The sequence below is a fragment of the Chanodichthys erythropterus genome, chromosome 3 (genome assembly GCF_024489055.1).
Source record: "Chanodichthys erythropterus isolate Z2021 chromosome 3, ASM2448905v1, whole genome shotgun sequence".
Lineage (NCBI taxonomy): Eukaryota > Metazoa > Chordata > Actinopteri > Cypriniformes > Xenocyprididae > Chanodichthys > Chanodichthys erythropterus.
Genome location: NC_090223.1, coordinates 46,256,962 through 46,281,837, shown reverse-complemented (window position 1 = coordinate 46,281,837; position 24,876 = coordinate 46,256,962). Strand labels below are relative to the sequence as shown.

Sequence of the window (24,876 nt, the reverse complement as noted above, 5' to 3'; positions counted from 1 at the left end):
TTATAAACTGTGTATATAACTGCACCAGTGACAATGCTAACTAGTTCTAAAAACAAATGCCAGAAGTTTCTAGAAGCTTGTCATAATAATATAATTAATAATATAAGTGGTAACATTGGGTAGATATATAATCACTTGTTACTTTTCACATCAATTAGTCTGGCATCAGAGTAAAGTCTATAAAAAAACTTCAGTGAGATGACAGCTAGCAAACAGCAGACAAACAACCAGCAGAAGCAGCGACGTGTGATGACAGTCTTTGTCTGAGACTTTCAGCCAGAGATGAAACTGCTCAGTTGCTAATCCACTGATGTACAGTCTGTGCAGACCGATCACTGGGAAAACAAAAAGGACAGTTTATAACGAGAGACACCCAGGAGACGAGCCACATGGCAAGCCTTGGAGTAGTCAGAGAGCTGAAGAGTCTGAGTTCCTCTGATGTGCGTTAATCTCTGCGTATTGATGTCAATGAAAGAGTTGCGTCAAAGATCAGCACTTCTCTCAGCCGGCTGGCTTATTTTGCACTCTGCTTCCTGGTATGAGGTTTAGATCTGTGGTTTGCTGCAACTCATTGGGGTGTCAAGGCTGTTAAAAAGGTCACCTGAAGGATATTTAATTAAAAAGTCTAAAATGTCATGCTGAAATGAGAAGGACTTCAAGCAGAGTGTAGTCAGTCCCAATTAAAGCCTGGCTGAGTTAGAAGGCGATACACCGTTAGCGACATTGCATGCATGTTATGAAAAAGAAATGATTAGTGACACCGTCTGAAAACATATTTGGATCGTTTATACTCTTTGTTTAATCTGGTCTTAGCAAGTTCACGCCATCAGCAATCGACTAGCACTGGTTGAAAATATTTTCAGCAAACAACATTTACAACTGTAGGTCACTGTTTGAATGCAGTGTTGATATGGGTGTAAACACATGTTGTCCAAAATAACATTTACAGTAATAGCTTCAAAGTGACTGTGGGATTTTTTTTTTTAAGTGCACAATAACTACAAGTTCAACAAAAGTGGTTTCACCAGGCAAATACAATCCCAAACCATCTTCTGTAAGAGCAAAAAGCTGCATGTTTCCTTTTCATGACAGAAGCAATCCAGACCAATTTGCAAAGAAACACATTTACTTCAATCATGAAACAAATAGAAACCTCAGGCAAAAAGAAAAGCATTAGCATGTTGCACACAGCGCCAAACAGTCTAACCACTCTGTTTGCCAATCACAATGGCAAATGAACAGCTCTTCTTATAAATATTTGAAACACTCTTGGATATTTGCAAGTTATTTTTTTGTAAATAAACCCATGTTTTTACGGAGCCCGGACATGAAATTCAGGAAAGAAATAGTAGGCTAAATCATGCGCACGATTTACTATTTCATTCCGTTGATTTATAAATCATGCGCACGATTTATAAATTGAGGGAACGAAATAGTAAATCGTGCGCACGATTTAGTAAATCGATGGAACGAATTAGTAAATCGTGCGCACAATTAAATTTTTTTTCTTGCATGTCATGTGCGGGCCTCCGTAAGTTTTTAATAGTGCATCATGTATGATTACCTAAAGTTCCGTCAGAACCAAAGTTCTGTCATGAAACTCTAGATGGCACAGGCTAATTAACTCAACTGCTTGTAATCACATCGTTATCTTTAGGACACAGATGATTGGTTCCTGCTGTATCAGTAGCCAATGAGCTTGCATGCTCAGTCTTCAAATACATGGGTAGCATTTGCCCTAGCAGTGCAGCATGCTTTCAGAAACCCTCCTCCTTCCCCAGCTCCATCTGTATAGATCTGCTACGGATAATTAATGTGTGCTATATTGTACAGCAGCAGCATGTCTTAATTGCTTACTTCACAGTTTGGTCTTACTTCCGCCAAGACCAAACATATCAACATTGTCATACCCATTACCATGCCAAACACTCCGAGAGTTGTCATGACAGAAATATATTGATTTGAAATCAAATTTTGACATTGTTTACTCACCTTCATGTCGTTCCAAATACATAAAGCTCATGGTTTATTTTTAAGTCTTCTTGAGCCATGTGATAGGTTTGTATGAGGATAAAACAGAAATGTACACTACTGTTCAAATGTTTGGGGTCAGTATGATATGTCAGTGTTTTTAGAAATATAATTTCTGCACTGTAAACAATTGTGCTGTAAAACAACAGTAATCTACTGGCAGCTGTGGTTGCCAGTAATGTACTTTTAATTTACAGCCCTCTACCGTAAATTTACAGCTTTCCTTTTTTACAGTATGTTACGTAATACTACTATGGAAATGAACTCATTTCATTTGGAAAACCGATTGCTTAAAACAGTTTGAGTTTAAAAACTAGTATTTGTACAGCGTTAGTACTGTGAACTTATTTCATATGAGTCAACTGAAAAAAAAAAATTCTTAACTGCAAACACAATGTATAATAGTGTAATAATTAAAAAACATGACTTTAACTCAAATCTCTGCAGCTTGCCTAAGCAATAGCACACATATATGTGCTAAAGTACATATATATTTGTTAGAAGTGACAAAGTTACTGCCTTTAAATAAATCAACATGCAACATAATATAAGTGTTTCTCAGCTCATCATTGACTGAAGCACAGGCGCTACTCTTCAGTATAATGGTAACCCCCTAAATGAATTAATTACACTAAAAGATCTCTCGCGATAGCAAAGCATAATACATTTTTTTCAGGATTCTAATTAAAAGTATTAATTTGTTTAAAAAAATATATATCTGACCCCAAAACTTTGAGCGTAGGTGTGTATTTTTGTTTATTTGCAAATGTTGTTGTGTGAAAAAGAGATGTGTGAAACTCTTCAGAATGATGTGGAGGTCAGTAAATAATGGCAGAATGTCACTATTCCTCTACAAAAACATTGTTTTATTAGTTGTTTGTGGGAGGAAACAATTGGGTCAAGTATTTTCTGAGAAAAAATGGCTCATTTGGGAAAAACAAGTGATAACCCTTGATCTATTAAATGGAAGCGAATCAGCAATCAGGTTGTTTTTTTTGCATCTGACTAATGAAGTGTTATTGAATTTCCTCGCTTTTGCTCTATCTCTCTTTTCCAGCTGAAAAAGCGAATGAAAACTTCTACACTAACAGACGGCACCTAGCCGACCTGGCGGCGAAAGGCACTCTTCCCATGCACTCGGTGAGTCTGGAGCAGGAGCCCACCAACCCTTACAGCCCCGAGCTTCCCTGCCAAAAGCAGAATGGACACAAGTCCAAAAGCACCAAGGTCCACAGTTCCCACCCGCTGGCATTTGGCTCGAATACCATCGCCAACCCCGGCATGCTGAAGAACTGGGAGGTGACAGAAACGCTGGGTCGACGGCAGACGCACGGCCCCAGGAAGCACAGCGCCACCGTGGAGCAAGTGAACGAGCTGACGTCCGCCCACAGCCAGCACTACCTGCCGCCACATCCGTACTTTGTCACCAACAGCAAGACTGAGGTGACCGTGTGAACGGGGCCACAACACCGGGTTTATCGAGCCCAGGCCTGAGTGGGTGCGTGGAACGAGGATAACAAAGGAAGCCTAATTGAGGAAGAAGAAGTGTGGATTAGGACCCCGTCCTACTGGAAGGATTGACCGAACGGTCTGGCTTGAGATCTGCATAGCTGTATGTGTGCTGTTTGTCTTTGAGCGGTTGTGCATGGAACAGGCATGCATTGGACTTCAGCCTCATTTGAAATGGAAAGCGTAACGTTACTCAAAGGAACTCTTTCTGTGTCCATTCCGTCACAATGCCAACGAACAATTGTGAAATGAAAAAATGAAAACCTGTAGGCCATCCGTCAAAGTGATGAGGACATGTTCAAACCCGAAACAATCAATGCAATCAAACGTTCTAGGTCTGAAAACAGTCATGATTCTCAACAGCTTGTGAGAAAGTCGCTCAAATCCAAAACACACATTGTTTTTCTCAGAATCTTGTACATAACAGAATGTTACCAAGGATGTAAAACGTCAAAAGCTTCCTCGGATAATCACAGAACATCTGTCTGGAAGATTAAGGATGATGTGAAGACAATCGTGTGTCTAGTTCTTCTCATCTCAACTATCGAGACTTTCCAGAGCGTGTGCACCAAAAGCCACCTGTAGCAATGCAACACGCTATATCCTGAAAAACACTAGGCTTGTGCCTTTCTAAAAGAGGAACTCATTATCTAAGAGCTCTTGTGCTTTTCAGCAAGCACATGGTGTTTCTTCAAAAACAAAGATGCATAAAATATAAACAAATCTATTGTTTACGGCTGTCATATTTCAGTAGAAAATGTTGATTGTCAGTGTTCTGAAATACACATACTGTTTCGCCATTTTTTTCCTCTGATGTGTTCACATACTGTACGCCCCAATCTTTTAGTGCAACTGTAGACTGTAGAAAAAGGAAGTGCTGTAGGGTTAATGATAGACATTCATTATCTTTCAATGTTAGATATGATAAAAATGAATGGTTAAACAAGATTGTCAAAACACTGCCATTGTTGCATTCCCAGTATTTTTGGTATTGAAAACTGATTCAGTATTTCCTTTTGTTTTTAGCATCATAATGTGAGCCATTTCAATTAGCATAAGGCCAGAAGGCTGCATTCAATTTCAAAAACTGAGCGTTTTGTCACCTACATCCAAATTATCCCAAGTATCTGGTTGTGAATAATGCGGGTTACATAAACTTTAATTGCTCTGAAACAAGTGGCTTTATCTCAGTGCACTTAAAATGTTTTTGACCTACATCATTTAATCTTACCTTAATCGAGCTGGCAAATTAGCTGGCTAACTTGTACTGAAAATAAATGGAAATTTACATATCTAGTAGCACAGCTTTCTGCAGTGTCACATTCTCTTATTTCGCAAGTAGAAAACTCATTCTCTGTATTTACCGGAAGTAGTAAACTTAAGGGGCAGTCACGTTCGATTTTGTGTTCGTCTTCTATTCTAGCCTGCAAATTCGTATAGTGATGTTTGACCATTTAGAGGATCTAAATGTCACAGACTGACCTGTTGCTAGTGGCACAGACTTCAAATTTAAGTTAAGCTACTTGTATGATTTGCAGTTTCACTGGACACTGGACTTGAACATTTTGAATGTATCATTGTTAGGGCTGTCAAAGTTAACATAACACATGGTGTTAATTTCTCTTAATGTCAATAAAGAATTAATTCAATATCATCAAGCAAAATGATTAAAAGTCAGTTGCAAGTACCATTTCTGTTAAAGTTACAGACATTTACCCGAAAACACAACACAATGTAATGCGTAACTGAAAATACGATTAAAACACCCCTGCGAAAAATGAATTCAGAAAATTTCATATTAACATCGTACAATGTGCTGTGTCATCTGTCAGCTAGTAGCAACATTTTATGTGTGGTATTCAAAAAGCACATTTAAATATCATCAAAGCAGAACACCAGTTAAAGGGTTAGTTCACCCAAAAATTAAAATTAACCCTTCGCCAGGAGTTTGATTGACAAGCGATCTAACCAATCATAACGCCGAATCTGCCATTTGCCCGACAAAGCAGTCAGGAGTTAGAAGATTAACCTCGGTGGACTTGAACTTGAAAAATGGTGTGTATTGATGTCTTTCCGCATTTGAAACAACATTCCTTCTCATGTTCATTCATTTTTAGCTATAAAAATCATTCATTTGATGCTATAAATGAACTAGTAAGAAGAGATGATCGGTTCATGAGCCGCTTGATCTGATGCGCTACAGCAATCTGTCACGACAAATTAAAGAGCCCCAAAATGTTTTTTATTGTTAGAATTCCTTTAAAAAAATAAACAATTTTAAAGCTGGGACTTTGTTTAATATCATAAGTAACCTGCTCTGTCTGTGTTGTTAGTATCCTCTTTGCTCCGCGATGTATTTTTCACTCTGTGTGGCGTGACAGCGACATGGCTTGTCAGACAAAGCAACAGTAACTAAGGGGGCGGGTCTTTGCTTTTCTTCAATTCAGTCATTTATTACTCACCCTCATTTCGTTCCACACCCGTAAGACCTTCGTTCATCTTCGGAACACAAATTAATTTGATACAAAAAGTGTTCTCATTGCTTCATAACATTAAGGGTAAACCATTGTAGTCACATGAACTTTCTTAAATATCTTAATTTGTGTTCTGAAGATGAACGAAGGTCTTACGGGTGTGGAACGATATGAGAGTGAGTAATCATTTTTCAATCAGTTTCATTTTTGGGCGAACTAACCCTTTAATGAATCATTTGTACAATGTTGGAGCACTGCAGCAGGAAGTCAGTGACAAAAAAACTCTTTTGTTTTATATGTGAAATAATACAATTTAACATTTAAATTAACAGTTTGAAATGCATTGCAGGTCTAACATAATTCTTATATCTAGTGTGTCCACCCAAGTCACATATTAATAAAACATTTCAAGATCTACCGATAATAGAGTTTGATTCCAAATAGAATTTGATTCCAAATTTGGGGCTGATTATTTATGACAAGAGATAAAAATTCTGCTGCAAATATTTAAGAATGTAGCAAAATCAGTATTGTACAATTTTGGCCTCTGCTTTCCTAAGAATTCCCTCTGACAGAAAAACACTCCTGCAAATGAATACTGTCTATGTGCGTCACTGCCAAACAGCTTGCGACAAACCAGTACTTAAGGATACTGACATAATGGCCGCTGGTCTGTCAGTCACTGAGTCCACTCAACATCTATTAAACCTGAGTGTTTCACTGCAGGTCACCTCATGACTCAAAGCGCACTACAGGATCACTCACCGGGGGGGCACATTTCTTGGAATTAAATCACGTAGTGAATATCTTTTCCATTGAAATCTCCGAACACCGCAGAAATGGATTAGCACAGATAATGTCAATATCCGCCGTGAAGCTAAAAAGACCTTCACAGCTGGATTCCAGGGATTTAGTCTGGCTGCACAATCTAGCATATGAAATCTCCATCGTGATATAGAAATCAGGCATGTGTGAAATAATCTGTTAACAGTCGGGAGTGCGCCCACTGATTCATTTATTTGCATTGTTTTAGCACCCAAGTTAAGGAGTTGTGACCAAAATACTAGTGGTAAACACAGTTTGCACATTTGCCGATTACATTTTATTTTGATGGTCCACTTTAGACATTCTACTAACTATAAGTAACTTTGCAACTACATGTAAACTAACTCTCATTGGAGTATTAGTAGCCTATTAGGTTAGGGTTCAAGTTGACATATAGTTGCAAAGTCTGCCACAACTGTTTATCGAATTCACCTTTCAGTGTGTTGAAATGTATGAAACCGCATGTTAGTTTGAGCCTACATAGGGGGTAGTCTAATTACTGATTGCCGTTTCCACCTCTCATTGTGCCTTGCTGTTCATTAACAGACACTTAGTCTTGTTTTTATGTTCTAATTCATACATTTGTTTCCTTTTATCGGTTTTATGGAGGATTGGGATTGGCCTTAGATGAATGCATAAAAAGAGCACATAGAGGTTTTTATCACTTGACATAAGCACAAGGTCTTTTAAGTTCGAGACATGATGAACTAGTACATAACAGATGCAGTCAGCTGTACATTATACATCACAAAAGGGCTGAATATTAGCAGAACAACTTTAACGCTGTGATCATGAAGGTTAGATGTTGAGTGAATGCATTCTGACTGAAAACACATTGAAATGTACAGGCAGATGTTATAAGAAAAGATAATGCCCTTTATTTCATGTCTCCATGATCCCACTGCAGTTGATATTGATGTTAGTTTGTGTATTTGTATCTGTAACTGGTTCATTTTAAACACACAAATGCGATTTTATAGAAGTTTGAAAAGTAATACCTCAAATACTTTTGACAAGTAGAAACCCACCGTTGAATTAATTTGTTTATTCTGGTAATAGCTATGCCGATGGTATACTTCTCTTTTATGATGTGATATTGTCATATTCTTCACATAAAGCCAAAATAGTTACACAATATATTTGATATTTGTAAGTAGTAGCATAGTAGTTGCTGATCAGACCAAGGTGTCCAGTTCAGTGGTCTATATTGTAAATCACATAGACAAAGCATTGAGGATTACAACGATACCCGGCAAACTAATTCCTGCACAAGCTCAAATTATACTGAGAAACCTGAGTTTCATTTATTGAAGGGTTATTTTGTGATCCAGATTTATTTGAAAATGTATCAATATAGTGTTCATTTCATCATAATACTGTGTGTACATCAATGTGCTCTGTATTGACGATGCAAAACAGCAAGCACTTTCCCAGACAGCAACATAGTCTGGCCCAGATCCGGCCCTCATCTGGTACGTGTGGTTTATACGCGGACCAGATGTGGGCCGGATCTGTGCCGTCACTACGTTGCTGTCAGGGTTGTCGCATCCTACTGCCCGTGGATCACATTTAATACACTAAGGTACATTTTTTAAACAATGTATTCTATGTAACATTTCTATGTGGAAGTTGAAAGTTTAAGCACTGTTGTACCGTTCACATCACAACACTTATTTACAATAAATGTCTCTTCTCTATACAGTCTGTGTATTTTTGTGTTAAGGAATTCAAAGTGTTAGCTGGGCTGATGCAGGTTATGTTTAAAGCAGTACTTCATTTTCTCACACTCAAGTTGTTCCAAACCTGTATGAATTTCTTTCTTCTGCTGAACACAAAGGAAGATATTTTGAAGAATATGTGCTGTGAGGCACCATTGACTTATATAGTAAAGTCAATGGTGCCCCACAACTGTTCGGTTACCATCATTCTTCAAAATATCTTCCTTTGTGTTCAGCAGAAGAAAGAAATTCATACAGGTTTGGAACAAAGTGAGGGGGAGTAAATGATGACAGAGTTTTCATTTTTGGTGATCTATTCCTTTAACGTGTAGAAACATCAAATGATATTTTTGTCATATCAGATGACATTATGCTACAATGAAGATGTGTGTTCTGATTTGGGCTATTAGGCACAAAATGTGTCATTTGAATATAAGGATAAATATATTATATCTGGCCAAGGGGTAAAGATTTAACTTTTTGGCATGGCTCTCTATATATTCTTTTGTTGGAAGGCTCTTAAAAGTGTGAAATGAACCTTGTGTGCTTCCTTGGATGTCACAAAAAACAGACAGTCACTATGGCATTGACCTGATCATGATGAATGAGATTGCTAACAAAAAGCTTTCTCCAGGCACTATAGACCTAGCTGATTCTGGCCAAGATCACCCACTTAGACCCAAAAATGAAGATTATGTCATAATTTCCAACCTGTATAACTTCCTTCCTTCCTTCTGCTTCCCATGTTGGGGACTAATATTTTCAAGCTTTCATGCAAAAAAGAAAGTTATTTGGGTGCATGAGGAAACCATTGCAGAATTTCAATCCAAGGTGACCTATTCTTTTATATAGTGACATTTAATTTATTCCTTTAAATGTTTTTGAAATAGGACATCTGATAAGGATGAGGACACGTGAATTTTGGAGGTATTCCAAAGGCGTAACCAGTTGGAAAAACGATCATTAGATCTGCATCATCGGTGTGCTGAACAGAGAAGCACTAAACTAGATTTTGCTGAAGCCAACTGTGACCCCCATAAGTTTACAAAAGCACAGTTTAAATCACGTCTTCTCCCAAATGATAGTTAATCAGCTCATCTTTAATAATAACCATTAACATGACTGTCAGCTACTTCACTGTAGGAGTGCGTGCCCTTTTTCCAATAAAGCAAAGGCCTTTAATTATTGCCTAATGTGCTCCTGGCCATTGTATGAATAAAGACCTCACTGACCTTTAATAGGAAATGATCTGTGTCTCTTTTAACCTCTTTTAAGTCTGTCAGCAGGTCAAGAAGTCAATCACTTCATCCGAATATGCCTACTTCCATACTACTATATAGGAGGCAAAAAACTGTATGTGAGTCGAGTAGTATGTCCGAATAGTAGGCCTATTCATGAACACAGTTGGTGAAAAGAACACTGAAAATGCACATTTCATAGGACATTTGAGGCCACAGGAGAGGATTTGTGAAACTGACGGCGTAGGTCACATGACAATAACGACATGGCAGGTGTAGTATGTCGGAATTTCATTTATACTAGACACATTCATACTATAAAGGACATACTTCTTTTTTTAACAGTGAACAGTTTTGAAGTGTAGTATACAGTATGCAATTTCAGACTCAATGAATGTTTGGCAATGTTTGACATCATTAGCTTCTACCAACCCAAGCTCATATGGAAATGTAAGTACTTTATGAGGTGATGATTTTTTTTTTATGAATTTACAAGATAGTGTTGGCTCCTGCTGTTAGTTGCCTTAACTACACCATCCACACCAGCTTTCTCCATGTGCCACAAACCTCCTTAAAGTTAGCATGAAACAGAAATTGCGACAGTCTGTTGTATTGAGACGTAAATCCCAGTGAAACGCCTTCTCGAACAAGAAAAAATGTAGGATCTGAATTGATTTTGTGCGGTGTGAATTTTTTGGATGGTTGTGGTTTGCTATTGGTCAATCTCATGCGAGTGACAGGTTGCCCCGCCCTTGCACCAGTAAACATGTCATCAGAGAAGAGTTGTCGCTGCAAGAGGGAGAAGTTATTGTGATCAAAGTTTGAGGACACATGAATTAAAAATAATGATTCGCTCAGATAAATCATTTATAATCAATATGACAATATTTCATAAAAATAAGAACTGGCTATTTTGATTTCATGGTGAATTCCAGTAAAATCTTAGATAAAGAATACAAATGTTTATGATAAAAAGTCACTTGAATTTGAACAAAATCTATAGTGAAAACACTATTTATCAGTAAGGTAACAGGGTCAGCAGTTTCAGACATTAAATTTCATAAGCACATAACACAAGACACTTTTCTTTAAAAATATAAACAAGACTATATTGATTATTATAACAAGACTATATTGACTACTATATATATATAAACCTTTTGTGGAATAAAAAGATTCCATGGATGTTAAAGGTTCTTCATGGACCCATACACAGCAAAATCTCCAGAGTTAAATCAGCTCTGCTCAGAGTACATATGGTCCCTTTCTAAGTAGTGTTAAAATAACACTGAAGCAGAGTTAAAGTTAATGACATAATTAAGCATTTAATTACGTGATGATTGTGCGTTAGTGATGAACACCTGCTGTTAACAAGCAGAATCACTAAAGAAAAGAGAAACACAAGAACTACAACTGCCTTCAGTCACAGCCTTATTAATTGCTTAATTATCTCATTAAATTTAACTCTGCTTCAGTGTAGATGCTGATAAAGAACCTTTATTTTTTTAAGAGTTCAATCTTAAGTATATTATTTTAAAATAGATTACTTCTATAATAAGTTTAAAAGTATGCTGAAGTACTTGAATCTGAATTATTTAATTCATTAATTATTAGGCCATATTTCCTGGAGGAAGAACCCAGCAATCAAATCTTTACTGAAAGGAGAGAGCAGTGGCTCTTTTTAGATTGGTAACAAAAGCAAGAAAGACTGAGAGAGAAGCTATGCAGGGATTAAAGTATTGACATGCCGAGTGTGGCCTCAGAGCAGACAGTCTCCCGCCGCTAACACAAACCTTATACAAACCATCCCCTTTCTGAGGAGGTGGTCAATAATGGCTTATCTCCCACCCCAAAACTTTGAGACGAAGAAGCCTTTCAGGAAGGAATTAGCTGGCGCGACTCAATTCGCTGGCAACAAATGACATGAGAAATGGAGCGTCTGCACATATATTCTAATTTTTAATGCATAAAAAAGGTTTTGTCCTAAAGCAATGCTATTTTTGCTTCAGACACTTGAGTATTAACCTAGAAACCGAGGTAAAATTGTGTATCAACAGTGCGACTGCCTGTTGTAATTTCTAAAGTTCCTCTCGACAGTGACAAGGACATAACAGCGTCCTGTTTCTCCCATGACACATGCTGTTTCAGGTGTAAAAGTGTCTTTCACCTGCCTAAAGCGTGGCCTCATTATTATGGCTGATTAAACCCTTCAGTAATTAAGGCCAGGGTAGCGCTGTTTGAAATTATGCTAATTTTCCTGCCCTCTTGCAGACAGGGTCCCCCTGTGCAGCAGCGATTCCAGTACAGAATAGCAACAGAGAGCGTAATAGGGTACATTTGAATGCCTCTGCTTGAACGCTTGACTTTCGGAAGACAAAATATCCCCATGATTGAATATTTTGACAAAATGGGGTGCTGAAAATTTCATTCACAATTGATTCCTTTGGAAGACGAAGCAGAACAAATCAGGCTTTTTAGAATCCACAGTTCAAAGTTGGAAGGTACGGAGGGGGTCTTATATTTTCTACCTCTGCCAGCAGAAGGTTTAATTGATCTCACGGTCCACAGGTACATGATGCCACAGCTGCATTTTCATGTCAGGGAAGAAAGCGCCTTCTGTTGTTTGGCATCTGTCTCAGCTGTCTAGTGCATTTATGGGAGAAGAAAGAGACATGGGCTACTGAACCTGGATGAAAGGCGAATGGAAACGCAACTCTGATAAAATCAAAATGACAAATGTATTTTTGTGGCTTGACAAAACCTTTTGGCGTGCTTGCATTTGCAATGTATGATAAAAAAAAAAGCAGAAAAAGTATTATAGTTAGATGGTCATTATCATAAAATAAACCCAGAAAGGATACTCAGGATGCTGTTGAAAATATTGCAATGATATACTACTGTCCAAATACTACTGAATTTTTTTTTAAAGCAATTAATACTTTTATTCAGCAAGGATACATTACATTGATTACAAGTGACAGCTTTGTTAGGTGCAATCCAAACTCGAATGAGGAAGATACTTAATACATGAGCCAAAGATACAATGGGGAATCCACAACACACACCAAACAGTAACACAGATGATAACCGGCAATGAACTGAACAAAACGAGGAGTACTTATACACAGAGAACTACACAGGTGAGAATAAACAGTAACCAACAGGGAGGAATTAGTAACTAAGGAGATGGTAACTAAACACAAGGAAACACAGGAAATACAGGAACATGAACAAAAACACAAGGAAACACTATTTGTTTGAACTTTCTATTCATCACAGAATCCAGAATAAAAAAGCAGCACATCTGTTTCAACATTAATAATAAGTAGATTTTTTTTTTTTTTTTTTCCTTGAGCAGCGAATCATCATATCAGAATGATTTTTTGAAGGATCATGTGACACTAAAGTCTGAAGTAATGATACTGAAAATTCAGCTTAGTACGGAAGAGGATTAGGGCTAAGCAATAATAAAAAAATAAAACCATCTCGAGATTAAAGTTGTTAAATTTCGAGAAAAAAAATCATTAAATTTCGAGAAAAAAGTCGAGATAAAATGTTGAGAATAAAGTCATTAAATTACGAGAAAAAAGTTGTTAAATTATGAGAACAAATTCGTTAAATTATGAGAAAAAAGTTGTTAAATTGTGAGAACAAATTTGTTAAATTATGGGAAAAATAGTTGTTAAATTATGAGAACAAATTCATTAAATTATGGGAAAAAAGGTTGTTAAATTATGAGAACAAATTCGTTAAATTACGGGAAAAAATTGTTAAATTATGAGAACAAATTCGTTAAATTATGAGAACAAATTCGTTAAATTATGAGGAAAAAAAGCTGTTAAATTATGAGAACAAATTTTTTCTCATAATTTAATGAGTTTATTCTCAACATTTTATTTTGACTTTTTTCTCGAAATTTAACAACTTTAATCTTGAGATGGTTTTATTTTTTTATTATTGCTTGGCCCTAATCCCCTATAGCTTAGACCTCACAGGAATAAATTACATTTTAAAATATATTAAAATAGAAAACAGTTGTTTTAAATTGTAATACTATTTCACAACATTAGATTTATGTACATCAAGAAGATTATAGGTTCAATAAACCAGATATCTGATCCAGATATTTCTTCCACTATGACACACAGAAAAAAAAAAGATGGCCTAAATGACAATGGCAACATATAGACAGAAATTTACTCTTCTTTTGTGTCAGTAGAAATGGGTCATACACTATTTTAGATAGAGTAGCGCCAAAACTTCTGAATACGTCCAGGTTTGGGGTGCATTTAAATGGGCCAGTGCCTCTGATTTTCAAACAAGTGGGAAAAGGGCATTTATCGCATTTATCTCCAACAGTTAACCTACTTTCACTTGTTTGCAATTGACTCGTGCAAGAGATCTTCCCCTAATGCAGAGTCCTGCGGTGCTCTCTCACAGCGAGGGGAGAAATGCACGTTCAATTAGCTGAACTTTTGTGCTTGAGTGAACAATACTGAAACATACAAGTACATTTTGAAAACAGGCTTTGTAACGATGTTATTGTCTGATTGCGAATCACAGCCTTGACAAGCAGGATTTATTAAAACAACAAACTCTAAAATTAGAGACAACGCATGGTGTTTGATTCATGCTACGATCATGGGAGGTGTGATAAAAACAGACTGACTTAAATAGGACATTTTTTCTTTGAGACATTTGAGTTCTCTTTGAGTTTTTCATCTACTCAGTCTGAACTACTACCCCTATTGGTTATGTGATTTCAACTAAATCCAAACTAATAGAATAAAACACCACACTTCTAGACTAATAAATGAATGTTGTGTTGTAGGACAGGCCAGATTTGCTCCTGGTCTTTCTGCAAGGTTGTCAGCTTTCTTTAACAGCAGGTTATTCCCTAAGACATCAGAACATCTCTTGATCCCTGCGCCTCAGAAGGTGAAAGTGGATGTTCTGGTCACAGACTCTCAACATGAGGGTGCAATAATGCAATACGATTTCAATTAGTTAGCACTGGATTAAATACTGTAGGTTGACTGTTCCAATCCCAATCTGATTTATATAAAAGTTGCCTTTTGTCTCCATTTAATCTCAATAGAGAATCAGTTGAGATATCACAGAGATATAATATCTGTATTTTTCCCCCAATATGAGCTAAGCTCTTGGAAAGGCAGGTCTTATTGCTCATGTTGAACAGGAGCAGTTTGATTTAATTCAAATCTTTCCACTCATTCCATTCATTTCTCTCTCTTAAGTTTATTCAGATGGCCGTTAAATGACTAGAGACTGCATGAGTACATCCAGCAAATTTCCTGTCTTATCTAGACTGTAATAGAACATCTGTCATCATTTTATCACACGTCTCTCACAGTTTAAATGGCCTCCAGTCATACCTTCAACAAGACATCTGAAATGTTTCTACTTTTGTCACCATTTCCCTCCTGTAAACACACTGGATATCCAAAACTTGAACAGAAGTGTTGTTCTGTGGTCAAATAGCATCCAGTTGGGTAGTGTCAGCTTAATGGTGATGGTGGACTGACCCAGTACCTCTTAAAACCCTGAGGACGAGGCACAGGTCCAGCTAGCAGATGGGTGGGCGGAAGCACAAGCTGCTACTCCTGTATTAAATGAAATATGAATGCATTTGGAGGCCATTGGTCATGTTTTTCTAGGTGTTCATTTACTCTGGAGACTTTTTGACAGGGCTTTTTCACACTTCCTCCATAGCACTCTCAGGATTTCCTTAAATGTTTCACACATAAAGCTATTTATCAAGTGGATCATGGAACTAACTAATTGTGGCAACTTTAAGTTGGCATAACTGAGTTTACACTGAAAGAGTTTGCCACTTTACCACTGACAGACAAAGTGATTTTATTCATTTCATTTTAAATGACTGTCTTTGAAGGAAAATTTTATGGGGGATTTTGTTTTTTTAATAGGACAGATATAGTATCATATTTATTACATCAGACATTTATGACCTGCCTGATATAATAAGATATGGAGCTCATAGCTCCACAGTTTTATTCAGTGGCCCAAACTGAGCAAAAATATGCAATTTGGTGCAGTTGTTGATCCATATGCCCCCCAAAATAAGATTTTAATAGCTTCTAATGTAAATCAGTCAGATCTAACAGTATAACAAACTACTTACATAAAATGCATATCAATTCAAATTGCTATGTCTCCCAATAATATGTCTAATATGCTTACTTTTATGATCAGAGATTAAAATGTGACGAGATTTCTCAGGTGAAAAGCAGTCTCGTGATATTTCCATGGCTGAGAGTGAGGGTGATATTAGGATAGCATATGCCACTGCTATGTTTACATTACACCTCCACTGTCTTTTTGATTTTTATAAAAATAAAATCCATTTAATTCACAGAGTACGCTCAAATCGGCTTGATTGCGAAAACTAAAGTAAAACGCGAGTGCGCTTTTAAATGCGATTTCAGTATCCTGCATTTTGTATAATACTGTAGCAAATATATTGCTCATTGTTAGTTATGTTAACAAATGAGACCTTATTGTAAAATTGTTAGCCTCATAGCATAATTGCCCAGATCATATTTCAAAGGCAGATATCACAATTTGGCCAAAAAATGACTTAGGCAATTCTGCTATGAGGCTAAGGAAATGTTACCATTTTTGTTTATACTGTTTTTATTTCAATGATCAAATTGTGGAAAGGAATTCAGTTAGGAGGTCAAAAGTTGTAGAAGCTCATATATCATGTACAGTTAAGGTGATGATACATGTGGCAGGTTTTTGAGCAATGTTGCCATCAACGAGCAACCTGAAAATTAGGGCAGCAGACAGTTGGCAGCAACCAATCAGAGAGGAGCAAATCTATTGCCAACCCAATAAATATTATTTATTTATTAAATATAAATGCCTTTCCGATCTGATTTGTGATAGGAAAAGGGAGAAGAGCAAGTTTGGCAAAAAGCGGATTCGAACCCGCATCAAAAGCTACTTTCACATGCCATACTCCCTACAGCCTACGCCACTACAGACATTAAACAGAACGTCTTTTTAGTATTTACCTGAAAACATTCAACGGCTAAATTACAATCAATGTACATTAAATTGGACACCTGTTGGTATTTTAAGCATTAAATGAGGTAATTTGATGAAATTGAGGTTTTGGATTGACACATGACAATTTACCAGCGTAAAAAGATATAAATTCACTCTCCTTTTCTTCGCTCTACTGCCGCTGAGAGGCCGCCATCTTGTTTGACTTTTTTCTGATATCTCCAAGCCTGTCACGTGATCGGCTGATAGCATTCTGATTGGATGATCTCAAAAAATTGCCCACGACCAATCTAAAGCATCCAGATATAAATTTGTTGCTCATTCTCAATGGGGAAAGTGCCCAAGCAACATTGCTCAAAAAGTTCTATCATCATCTTAAGGCCTGAAGAGACTCATATGAAATCATACAGGAGAGAAGCCAGTCAGTTGAGTTCTTGTCTCGTTCTTGAAATCTTGTCTCGTTCTCGTCAACTCACAGTTACAGTTATACTAAAAAGCCTTTTAATTAGTAAACTATCAATCAGACAAACAAAGTCATATAGTAGATTGTGTCCAACAGCAAAGTTTTGATAATTAGTCAACATGAAATCAAAAACATGTTCTTCATTTATATTCCAAAAATATTCTTCTCTTCCTCCATCAGTTCATAGTGGATTTTTTTTTTTTCCCCATCATTGAAGATCACTTAGAAAAAAGTCAGGCTGTGTAAGTATGGTTTGTGAATGACAATTTACGTTGATATTCAGTATATAAGAGTACTGAGTACTGAGGCTTGGCTGTCATGGCTAAAAAAAGGCTGAATGAATATCATTATGTAGTACTGTACGTTATCATTAACATCAGATATTTTTTCTCTGTGAGTGCTTGGAGGTGAACAGCTTTAACAGCTTTTGAAAGACAGTAATGTATTCCGGACAATAACGAATGCTACATGTGAATGGGCTTTTTCTTTTCCTTCTCTGTCTCTCCTCAGTTGCATCTATTAGTAGTTTGTCCAAGCCGTCACACGGACCTGGGTCTCTCATGAGCGGTGATAAGGGTCGTCATCGTATGAACAATGCTCACATGTCAGGCCTACTGACTTCCAATCATGCAGAAATATGGTTCACATGCTACATATGGACAAAGGAATAGCAAACTACAAATAAGACTATGACACTGGGTGACCAAAGGTCATTTAATATCCATTTATAACTCTGATAATGTGTCTGCTTTATATGTCTGTGTGTACGCGTGAATAGGTACAGCAATTATTCATAATTACACATGACTGCCACAAGGTTGTTTCTGGCATTTAAGGTTATTTCATGGTCTGTGCACTTCTGGAGTCATGGATGGTGGTTTGCTTCAGTCTCATTGCAGTAACCTTGCACGTTTAAGCTCCTGGGATGGAAAGCAGGAGCTGTGTAAGAGTAAAAACATTGTTTTCTTTGTTATTCAGCAGCCTCAAGGTTAAGCAATTATCTGATTGAAATGTTTATTTTAATTATACAACAGTTAGTTCTGGTCTTCTAATCCGATTGGCCACATCAACTTTTTGTTAATAGAACTGTTGTATAAAAGCACAGTATAAAATCACTTTTGCTCTTGTAATATTGCTTATACACAGTATACAGTATAAGTAACACTGTGACCTATTAGGTTTAAAATACTTTCTGGCATATTGAAGTAAGACCATGTGTAATCAACAGTTAATGGAGTCATGTAGAGACCTGAGTGGATGGAGGGTTATTGTAGCATTTCTAAAGGGCCATTTTATTAATTAACACTCCAGAATTACAGCGACCTGGAATCAACCTGCAATGTGACTCGCTTATTCAAAGCAAACTCAAAGCATGAGCTCTCAAATAAGATATTCAGTTGAGGTCTTTCAATGTAAAGAAAACAAATAAAAATGTTTTTCCTTTTTTGCATACAGACAACAATGTTGTCAAAACAATCCTTGTTCACATGGATCCGCGAAAATGACTAAAAGCTGTAATGTTCATGCTAGGCCAGTAGTTGGCGATGTCACTATATAAAGAAACACTACACACATATCTGTACACTGAACACATAATATGTGTGCGCATAACATCACAGCTTTCACAAATTCACATTTAGTAGTTTACAAAGACGATAACGGTACTGTTTTTGAAAAAAACTTGCATTTTGAATGGCGTTTTCAAAAATGTGTTTTCAGGCCCACAAAACTCTGTTGTCATGTAAATGAATGGCTAAAACGCATAAAATGTTTTCAGTTTTTAGAAAACAGTGCCATGTAAATGGCCCCTATATATATCAAAGTTTTCTATTTACAAAGTGTTATTTGAAATGCAGAGCATTATAGCCAATCACAGATGCCTGTTGAGTTCTGCCTGCTCACAAATCCCTTCGTACTAATCAACAAAGTGAACCAAGGTACCACATGACAGGATGACTTGAGGGGAACAGGGAATAACATCAAAAACAGAAAACATGACTATGACTAATTACAATGAATGTCAAAATAAAAGACATGGCATAACCCAGGGGCGGACTGGCCATCTGTGTGATCTGGAGAATCACAGAACGGCCGGTACTCCAGGACGGCCGGCGGGCCGGCCCACCACCCGCCACGCACGCAGTCATCACGTTTTTTTCCCCCCACTAATCTGTTTCACACTCCAGTACTGTAGGTGGCAGCAATGCACCTTTAAGTTGAATGCCAGCTGCACTGGCCGTGGCCGCCAAGTAAGGAGAAGAAGAAGTGGAAGAGTAGGAAGAAACCAACAGCAAAGACGTTAGATCAGTGGTCTCAAACCCCCGGCCCGCCCACAACTGATCTCAAAAATAAAACATAATCCGGCCGCTAAATTATTATTATTCTCTAGTTGCTACTTGTCTGATATGCAAAGAAAAAGTCGCTGTTCTAAGGGGCATTCACATATCGCGTCACATAAGCGGCCGCGCCGCATTCTTCTTTCCAATGCGCTTTCGCTCCAGTGGCGTCTCCGTCTGTCGTTGCTGTGCAACCATGAGCCGCGCTCTCAATCGCTTCTATTATGAGCGCGCTTGCCTAAATCACAGTAAAAGCACTCAACTTTAAGTCACAAGCACCGATTTAAACCACCAAAACGCGTCCGATGCAGCCATTAAATGTTATCGATGCTTAAACGGCATCTTGGACAAATGTGGCTCAGCTGTGTGAGCAGAAGCGCTGCAGGTGTCTGTCAAGAAACAGAAGAGTGTACAAATGCATTCAGGGATTGTATTTGTTCAGTACAGTGTTGTTCAGTGCAAGATTTTAATGTTATTTAAACTAACATAAAGTAAGGGAAAATACTTCCACTAGATGTTAAAAACTAATAATGTATGTAACAATGAAAGATTTTTATTTTTTGGCAAAATAAAGTTGATATATAGCTCCAGTTTTTTTGTTTATTTCTGACCCCTCCACACCACAAGTGTTGCTGGTTTTGTTTCTAAATTACTGATTTTTTATTCCATGCATCTTGTTGGATGTGAAAAGTTGCACCAGACTATTTCAATTAATAGAATTATATTAGTAATATTATATTAGTTTATTAGTAGTATTATATTAGTAGTATTATATAATTATACTACACTCTGTAACAATGAGAGAGACACTGCTGTTTACGTTTATTATGGTAAATAAGATATTTATAGCATAGGAATAAAAATATTTTAGTAGGCCTAATGAAATTTGAAGTAAATGAGAAATAATGCAAAGGAAAGTAAATTTTCTGAAATGTTGCGCTTTCTTGCGCTTGAAGGTTAATATGGCCCTCCTAGGAGGTGTCAATCACAGAAACGGCCCCCTGCCAATTTGAGTTTGAGACCCCTGCTATATGAGTATTCAAGTTAATCTAGAGTAATATGCTTTTAACACAACATCTAGTCAACATCATCAGTGCTATTGCTATAATTTGGATGGTATAGTATCATGAGCCACAATTAAAGTCTTGTGACACTCATGCCAGGCGTTATTGTTGTTGTTGTCGAGTTTCCGCATGCCGATTGCTTTGGGCCGGGCCTAGTCAAAGTCCAGGGCCGTTTTTTAGTCCCAGTCCGTCCCTGGCATAACCTGAAACATGAAATACAAAGTTCTGTTATGAAACTCTAGATGGTGCAGGCTGATAGGTCCTTAACTCAGTTTGCTTGCAATCACATCATTCTCTATAGGGCACAGCTGATTGGTTCCTGCTGTATCAGTAGCCAATGAGCTCGCTGCTCAACCTTCAAATACATGGTCAGCATTTGCAGCTCGCTTTTAGAAACCCTCCTCCTTCCCCAGCTCCACCTGTATAGATCTGCTACGGGTAATTCATGTACGCTATATTGTACAGCAGCAGCATGTCTTATTTGCTCACAGCAGCATGTTGTGTATTTGTTGATGGTATCAAGTCACGTACTTGCTCTGCAGAAACAGAAGCAGCAGCATATCTGTTCTGCCAAGACCAAACATATTACTATTGTCATATCCATTTCTATGCCCCAGAGTTGTCATGACATAACTAAGAACATGAAACCATAACACAGAACAAAAACCTTAACAGACATGACAACTGCACTTTGTTATTCTTTGTTATTTACCTGCTAATGAATCGGAAGTCTCATACATTCACACAAAATAGCTTCCTTCCGTGTTGCAAAACAAGGTGGATATATCTGCATTAAGTCTTGGAGTGTGAATTTTAACAGTTAAATTTTTCACACAGTTAAATTAAATATTTAAATAGTTTTTTCTATATGGTATAGAAACTGGTACAGAGAACCATGAAATATTGGTACAGACGTGATTTTGTCATAGAGAAATGTAAATTACTCATGAATGATGTTAAAGGAATTAAATAAATGTTAAAGGTGCCCTAGATTCAAAAACTGAATTTATCTTGGCATAGTTGAATAACAAGAGTTCAGTACATGGAAATGACATACAGTGAGTCTCAAACTCCATTGTTTCCTCCTTCTTATGTAAATCTCATTTGTTTAAAAGACCTCCGAAGAACAGGCGAATCTCAACATAACACTGACTCTTACGTAACAGTCGGGGTCATTAATATGTACGCCCCCAATATTTGCATATGCCAGCCCATGTTCCCAACATTATGAAGGGGATTACACGTCTGGATCTGTGCAGAGCTGAATCAACAGACTAGGTAAGCAAGCAAGAACAACAAATTTGTAAATTGTCTTTCTAAATGTTTCGTTAGCATGTTGCTAATGTACTGTTAAATGTGGTTAAAGTTACCATCGTTTCTTACTGTATTCACGGAGACAAGAGAGCCATTGCTATTTTCATTTTTAAACACTTGCAGTCTGTATAATTCATAAACACAACTTCATTCTTTATAAATCTCTCCAACAGTGTAGCATTAGCCGTTAGCCACAGAGCACAGCCTCAAACTTCAAACATTCAAATAAACACTGTACTTACACGATTAGACATGCTGCATGACAAACACTTTGTAAAGATCCATTTTGAGGATTATATTAGGTGTTTGAACTTTTCTTTATGTTTTTTAAGGCAAGCGTGAACTCCGTGGGCGGGGAGCGTCAGCATTTAAAGGGCCACACACCCTGAATCAGCTCATATTTAATGATGCCCCAAAATAGGCAGTTAAAAAAATGAATTAAAAAAAATCTATGGGGTATTTTGAGCTGAACCTTCACAGACACATTCAGGGGACACCTTAGACTTATATTACATCTTTTGAAAAAAAATTCTAAAAGTTCTAGGGCACCTTTAAATTAAATATATAGGGCTAATATTAAATCTTCAATTAATAAAATCAAATCTGTGTTACTAGGTATTAAAAAACTAATTATTGATCCCAAACCCATCCCATGCAAAAACATATACTGAAAAAGATTTATGGCATAATTTTTTATGTATTCAACATTGTCTGTTATATAAGCGAGAGCTAAAATATTCAGTTTTTGGCTCTTACGTCAGTAAAGCTAAGTAGCTATCTCAGCAAAGTGCCATTGAAACCCTTCTGTGCCCATCACAATCCCGAATTTGGCAGTATTTGACACTGGGATCTCAGTGGGAAATCACTCCACCCCTCCTACACCGCCCAGACAACACGGCAAAAGCATCTGTGTCAACAGGTTTTGTGTGTGTGTGTGTGTGATATTCTGTTGATTTTCCTCTTGAAACATCAAGATTAAATCATATGCTGTATGCTGAACGCTTCACCCCCTGCATATTCAATTGATGTGTATATTTCTGAACAGATGCACAGTATGGATCCACTTATCATCTATCTATCTATCTATCTATCTATCTATCTATCTATCTATCTATCTATCTATCTATCTATCTATCTATCTATCTATCTATCTATCTATCTATCTATCTATCTATCTATCTATCTATCTATCTATCTATCTATCTATCTATCTATCTATCTATCTATCTATCTATCTATCATCACCATGTTTTGTAGGTACACTGTGAGATGAATAAATAATATTGAATATGTAGAGCATTGTGATTTTTCCACTATGTCAAACACTAAGAGAGACATAAACATTATTAGCAAAAAACGAATTTCCATTAAATGGCACTCATACAAGAACAAAAACATCTATTCTAGGTAATCAGTCACATTTCAAAGACTCCAATGAATCAAGCAAGCTAAACAGTCAAACAAGAGGTCAGCGTTTTGTTGATCAGCACTGTCCCATTAGCTGGTTGATGCTGCAACGACACAATTTGCCTGCAAATAGCATATCTCCACTGATGGCCATTCAGAAACTCCATTATTTATTATTTTGTGTTCTGACAAAATAATTGTTACTGGCAACATATAAGTGTTTCATTATATTTTGAGTAGATGTCTTGCTAGTAAGCAATATTTTAAAGGGTCCATAAACAGTTTATTTAAGCTTTAGACAAAATATTAAAAGAATGTTGAGTATCATATTTGTTGAGTATTATATTTGATACATCAGGCTTTTATATACCATATAGTATATGGTGTGGTTGAGGATATGGAGGTCATAATCAAGGAGGGAAAAAAAATATCCAAATTTTATTCAGATAAAAATATAAAACTATATAAATCAATTTTATTCAATAAAAATGGTGCAGATGTTATTTTATATGGCCAAAAAGTAAGATTATGATTCTCATAACTTGTAATGTAAATCAATAGGATCAGACTACTTGCATAAAATGAATGAAAGCTTTTTTCACAATTTTGACTTTTTTCTCTCGCAATTGCGAGTTTACATCTCGCAATTCTGACTTTTTCTGACAACTTTTTTTTTTTTTTTACGGTTATACTAAAATGCCTTTTACTTAATACAAACTATCAGATGACAGAAAGCAAGTAGTAGACTGTGAGCAACAAGTTTTCCAGTAAAGTTTTAATCATGCTGTGCATATCAAATATGATATAGTAAGAATTATAGGGTTAATTAATAACATTTGCGGCGTCAAATCACATACTTTCATGAGATCAAGCAGCAGCCGAACAACTGCCATTGAGATGAATGGTAATGTGAGATGACTGCCTGTGACATTGACAAATGCAACTCTCCCTCTCATGGACATGGACACACACACACACCTCTAATAGATTAGGTTTCTAATCTCACAGTGATGAGTGAAGTTGACTAGCACACAGCTGGGAGCTCCAGAGACCAAATGTTGAGATGAACAGATGTCTTTGAGAAAAATCATTAGCATATCCATCTTGTTTGAATATGAGATTCAAGAGTGATTTTCACCTTCAATACATTCAGAATACAATCTCTAAAGTGTTTTAGCATGATATACCTTTATTGTCAGTACACATGCATGATCAAACGCACATATATACACACACGCACGCAAACCGTGCATCATCTGGGGAGTGGGATCCTTTGAATGAGTCCCAAGTGACTCTCTCCCCAGCCTCCTCATGGCTGATCACCTCTGCCACCCGCTGAGCAATCATGCGGCCCGGTGTGTGATTCAGACAGAGACGAACGTTCTGCTCCATTTAACGCATATGCCAAAGTTCCCAGTGCATGTACGTGGCATTCCTGAATGACATCTAT

The 24,876-nt window shown here is 37.0% G+C and overlaps 1 protein-coding gene across 2 annotated transcripts in view; it reads left to right on the top strand.

Annotated features, from left to right (window-relative positions):
- Positions 1–5,956, top strand: part of shisa9b (shisa family member 9b) — a 47,296-nt gene extending 41,340 nt beyond the window's left edge. For both annotated transcript variants that reach the window (XM_067376166.1, XM_067376158.1), the window contains one exon: positions 3,089–5,956. In XM_067376166.1, coding sequence (XP_067232267.1) covers positions 3,089–3,486 — 398 coding nt within the window. In that variant the 3' untranslated portion in view covers positions 3,487–5,956. The remainder of the gene's footprint in view (positions 1–3,088) is intronic.
- The last annotated feature ends 18,920 nt before the right edge of the window (positions 5,957–24,876 follow it).